At 48.6% G+C, this 5,327-nt stretch overlaps 1 protein-coding gene across 1 annotated transcript; it reads right to left on the bottom strand.

Moving 5' to 3' along the window:
* Window positions 1-483: 483 nt before the first annotated feature.
* Window positions 484-4,910, bottom strand: LOC134350881 (zinc finger protein 721-like). The gene is made up of 2 exons (XM_063056675.1): window positions 4,866-4,910; window positions 484-3,794 (listed from the first exon to the last, which is right to left on the bottom strand). The coding sequence occupies exon 2, from the start codon at window positions 3,476-3,478 to the stop codon at window positions 1,241-1,243; it is 2,238 nt and encodes a 745-aa protein (XP_062912745.1). The 5' UTR covers window positions 3,479-3,794; window positions 4,866-4,910; the 3' UTR covers window positions 484-1,240.
* Between the last annotated feature and the right edge of the window lie 417 nt (window positions 4,911-5,327).

Here is a 5,327-nt window from a genome sequence, read left to right as displayed (position 1 = left end):
TGGGTGGGACTACAACCAAAGGTCATGGGTTAAGGGTTAAAGGTGAAAAGTTCAAGGGGAACATGAGGGGAAACTTCTTCACTCATTGGGTTATGAGAGTGTGGAATAGCTGCCAGTACAAGCGGTACAATGCTCCATTTTAACTTTTAAGAGAAGTTTGGATAGGTACATAGATAGTAGGGGTATGGAGGGCTATGATCCCAGCCCAGGTTGATGGGAGTAGGCAGTTTAATTTGTTTTGGCACGGACGGGATGAGCCTGAGTCTTTTTTTGTGCTGTGCTTTTCGATGTCTCTAATCATTCCCCATTCTGATTTCAGACTTTCGAGGATAGAGGTGTATTCCAACAACCCTGTTGTGTGAGACACAGCTCTTTAGTAGCAGTGAAAATGACCCATTACATTTGAATGAACTGGGAATACAGAGGTTAACAACTAATCTCATTTTGCTTTGACCCATAGATCTGAGGGATGAATAAGTTGTCAAGACATAACTGCAGTCAGCTCATCTTGCAGAAAGACGTGTATGAAATTCAAGGGAAACCTCTTCAGCCACAGCATAATGACCATTTGGAAGCTATCATCACAGGGAAAGTGAGGGGTGAGCAGCAGGAATGGATTTAAAAGGATTGTTGTGGAACAGAAACCCTGGCAGGGACAAGCTGAGTTCACTCCTCATTGTACAAGGTGTGCTGTAAATTCACTAAGTCCCTGAGACAGAGTTGAGAACTGATTTATTTGTCACAGATCCAGAATATTAAACTGCAGTCACATTAAAGGAGATTATCAGCAGAAGAAACTCTTCCGATGTCCAGTGACCAGATGTGGCCAGTAGGCAGGATAACTGAGGAAATCCCTTCCCATAGTTTGAGTAGGTGAACAGTTTCTCCCGTGTGAATTAACTGCTGTGCCAGAAGGTGAGCTGATTTTGATCCCTTCCCACAGTCTGAACAGGTGAACAACCTCTCCCCAGTGTGAACTCACTGATGTTCTTTCAGTTGAGACGATTGAGCGCATCCATTCCCACAATCTGAGCAGGTGAACGGCCTCTCCCCAGTGTGAATTCACTGGTGCGCCAGTAGCTCAGGTGACTGAGTGAATCCCTTCACACACTACGAGCAGGTGAACAGCTTCTCCCCAGTGTGAACAGACTGGTGTGTTTCTAAGTGGGATGCATCAGTGAATCCCTTCCCAGGCACAGAACATGTGAACAGCCTCTCCCCTGAATGTGATGATGTACCTTCACTTAAAATTACCGAGGAAATCCCTTCCCACGTCTGAGCAGGTAAACTGCCTCACACCATTGTGAATTTGCTGATGTGCCAGTAGGTCAGATGATTGAGTGAATCCCTCCCCACAGACTGAGCAGGTGAATAGCGTCTCCCTAGTGTGAACTGACTGGTGTGTTTTTAGGTGGTACGAGTGAGTGAATCCCTTCCCACAAAAGGAACAAGTGAATGGCCTCTCTCCTGTGTGAACTCGCTGGTGTCTCTGTAGGTTTGATGAGTTAGTGAATCCCTTCCCGCAGTGTGAGCAGGTGAATGGCCTCTCACCAGTGTGAACTCGTTGATGTAACTTTAGTTGGGATGACCGAAGAAATCCCTTCCCACACTCTGAGCAGGTGAATGGTTTCTCCCCAACGTGAACTCGCCGGTGTGCCAGTAGGTCAGATGATCGAGTGAAACCCTTTCCACAGTCCGAGCAGCTGAACGGCCACTCCCCAGTGTGAACTGACTGGTGTGCCAGTAGGTCAGATGACCGAGTGAAACCCTTACCGCATTCAGAGCAGACGTACGGCCTCTCTCCTGTGTGAACTCGCTGATGTCTCTGTAGGTGGGATGAGTTAGTGAAACCCCTCCCACACTGTGAGCAGGTGAATGGCCTCTCCCCAGTGTGAACTCGCTGATGTAGCTTCAGTTGGGATGACCGAGGAAATCCCTTCCCACAGTCTGAGCAGGTGAATGGTTTCTCCCCAGTGTGAACTCGTCGGTGTGCCAGTAGGTCAGATGATCGAGTGAATCCCATCCCACAGACTGAGCAGGTGAATGGCCACTCCCCAGTGTGAACTGACCGGTGTGCCAGCAGATCAGACGAACGAGCGAATCCCTTACCACATTCAGAGCAGATGTACGGCCTCTCTCCTGTGTGAACTCGCTTGTGCCTCTGCAGGTGGGATGAGTTAGTGAAACCCTTCCCACATTCTGAGCAGGTTACTGGCCTCTCCCCAGTGTGAACTAATTTGTGAGCTAGTAGGTGGGATGATTGTGTGAACTCCTTCCCACATTCAGAACAGGTGAACAGCCTTCTCACAGTGTGTTTACGCTGGTGTACTGTCAGTTGAGATGACCAAGTGAATCCCTTCCCACAGTCTGAGCAGGTGAATGGCCTCTCTCCAGTGTGAACTAATTGGTGTACCAGTAGGTGAGATGACTGTGTGAATCCCTTCCCACATTCAGAGCAGGTGAATGGCCTCTCTCCTGTGTGAACTCGCTGGTGTAACTTCAGCTTAGATGACCGAGTGAATCCCCTCCCACAGTCTGAGCAGGTGAACGGCCTCTCTCCTGTGTGAACTCGCTGATGTAGCTTCAGTTGAGACGACCGAGTGAATCCTTTCCCACAGTCTGGGCAGGTGAATGGCCTCTCCCTAGTATGAACTCGCTGGTGTGCCAATAGGTCAGATGACTGAGTGAATCGCTTCCCACAATCTGAGCAGGTGAATGGCCTCTCTCCCGTGTGAACTCGCTGATGTATCTTCAGTTGAGATGACCGAGAAAATCCCTTTCCACAGTCTGAGCAGGTGAATGGCTTCTCTCCAGTGTGAATTGACTGGTGTGCCAGAAGGTCAGATGATCGGGTGAATCCCTTCCCACAGTCTGAGCAGGTGAATGACCTCTCTGCAGTGTGAACTAACTGGTGTGCCAGTAGGTAAGATGACCGAGTGAATCCCTTCCCACAGTCTGAACAGGTGAACGGCCTTTTTCCAGTGTGAACTGACTGGTGTGTCAGTAGGTGAGATGATCGAGTGAATCCCTTCCCACATTCAGAGCAGATGAATGGCCTCTCCCCTGTGTGAACTCGTTTGTGCCTCTGTAGGTGGGATGAATGAGTGAAACCCTTCCCACATTCTGAGCAGGTGAACGGCCTCTCCCCAGTGTGAACTCGCTGATGTATCTTCAGTTGAGAAGACCGAGTGAATCCCTTCCCACAGTCTAAGCAGGTGAAAGGCCTCTCCCCACTGTGAACTAACTGGTGTGCCAGCAGGTCTGAAGACCGAGTGAATCCTTTCCCACAGTCTGAGCAGGTGAATGGCCTCTCCCCAGTGTGAACTCGCTGATGTAGCTTCAGTTGAAATGACCGAGGAAAACTTTTCCCACAGTCTGAGCAGGTAAAAGGCTTCTCCCCAGTGTGAATTCTCTGATGTTCCTTCAGTTGATATGACCAACGAAATCCTTTCCCACAGTCTGAGCAGGTAAATGACATCTCCCCAGTATGAACTGACTGGTGTGCCAGTATGTCAGATAACTGAGTGAATCCCTTCCCACAGTTTGAGCAGATGGGATGTTTAAATGAATCTCTTTCCACAGCTCTTTATCAATTCTCTGGCAAGTCAGAAAGTCAGATGTCAGATGTAGTGAATCCCTCGCACTCTCAATGCAATGGAAGAACTGATCTCCAGTGAACAAATGCTGGTGTGTTGTCAGCATCCGGTTCCAGTGGATTTCACTGAGTTACAACAGAAAACTTCATTTCAGACACAGAGCAGTTTTCCAGCTGGGATGAGATATTTCTTCCCCTCCTAGGATCAACAATATATCAGTGTTACAAAGGAAATATCTGGTCACTCCTTAACTACCAGCACAGAGACATCTAAACTGTCATGTAGTTGTATTTGTGATTTCTGTATACAAACCCTTTGTTATTTCTAACCTGTAGAAAGGTTTACAAACTGCATCAATGGGTGAAGGACATTTCAGATAATTTTAGTCTCTGTGCTGAGCTCTGACATCTAACCGTTACAGTGAGTTTCAACAAATCATCCTCTAACTGGACATGGATCGGAGATCCAGACTGACTACCACATTCTCTGCCTGTCTTCCTCTCTGTATCCGAATGGACCATTTCTACCTGCGTCAATCTGTAACTTGGCTCCATTATTTTAAGTTCAGGTCATGTCCCACAGGGCTACAAAGACATAGCTGCTCCTGCTCCATTACTCTTGAACCCCCACCCCGCCCCCACAAGCCCAGGTGATTGACGGTGGTGAACTCGTCAATTGCAATGCTAATAAATATGAACGGGAGGGCAGTATTTCTCATGGGAGCGTGGCACTTCAGTGATATGAAATCTACAGGTCACTTGTTCCCCGGACAAAGGTATTTAATATCATTATGTACCCAGGGAGAATGGGTCAAAAACACGTTCACACTGGAAGAAAGGTTCAGAAAAGGAGGTAGAACAAAGGTGATAATCTCGAGAATTAGACCTGGAGGGATTTTATTCTTTTTTTCGGAGTTCCTAACTCTTGAATTTAGATAGCTGCAGATCGGGAGCATCTGAGCGATCGATCCGCTCCCATTTCCTCCGCCTGCGGTTCCATACGCGTCCTGCAGACCGGCGGGGAAAACGGTAGAAAGTGTCACCCATTTTTCCTTTGTACTCGCGAAATCCGTCACGCATGCGCCATTGAAATGGCGTAAGCAACCTCGCTCATCACCGAAAGATCCTCAGAGCACGGGTACGGATCGTGGGGCTGAGAGAGGGAAAAGGGTGCAGGGCCACGCTGTGTCCAGGTTCACGGTAATTGTCCGTAAGTCGGAGTGCGGAAAGCTGTGCCGATGAAAACCCCCGCCCAGACCACTGCTCCTACCTGCTGTCGGTTCTCCGGTGCCTTTTGTCCACTCGGCGAATGCGCAGTATTGCGAACTGTCTGCACTGCGCCTGCGCATTTGTTCGGCATGTCACGAACGACGAATTCCGATGCGCGAAGGTTTCTGGGTAAGCAAGGTGCCATTAAAGCACTGCAAAATGCTGGAGGAACTCAACATGCTAGGCAGCATTTGTGGAAAAGAATAAACAGTCGACGTTTCGGGCCGAGACCCCTATTCGGGGATGGTGCCATTAAAAACATTCGCATGCACCTATTCCACGCTATACCTCAAAAATAATGTTTTTAATGTCGAAACAACACAACATCAAAGTTGCTGGTGAACGCAGCAGGCCAGGCAGCATCTCTAGGAAGAGGTACAGTCGACGTTTCGGGCCGTGACCCTTTGTCAGTACTTCTTCGTCTGTACCTGTTCCTAGAGATGCTGCCTGGCCCGCAGCGTTC

The sequence above is a fragment of the Mobula hypostoma genome, chromosome 8, assembly GCF_963921235.1.
Source record: "Mobula hypostoma chromosome 8, sMobHyp1.1, whole genome shotgun sequence".
Taxonomy (NCBI): Eukaryota; Metazoa; Chordata; class Chondrichthyes; order Myliobatiformes; family Myliobatidae; genus Mobula; species Mobula hypostoma.
The sequence above is the reverse complement of the archived record's forward strand: the minus strand, read 5'-3'. Positions and strand labels throughout refer to the sequence as shown.

Coding starts and splice junctions, on each gene's coding strand:
- LOC134350881 (XM_063056675.1), bottom strand. CDS start 3,478: ATGTCATTTACCTGCTCAGACTGTGGGAAAGGATTTCGTTGGTCATAT.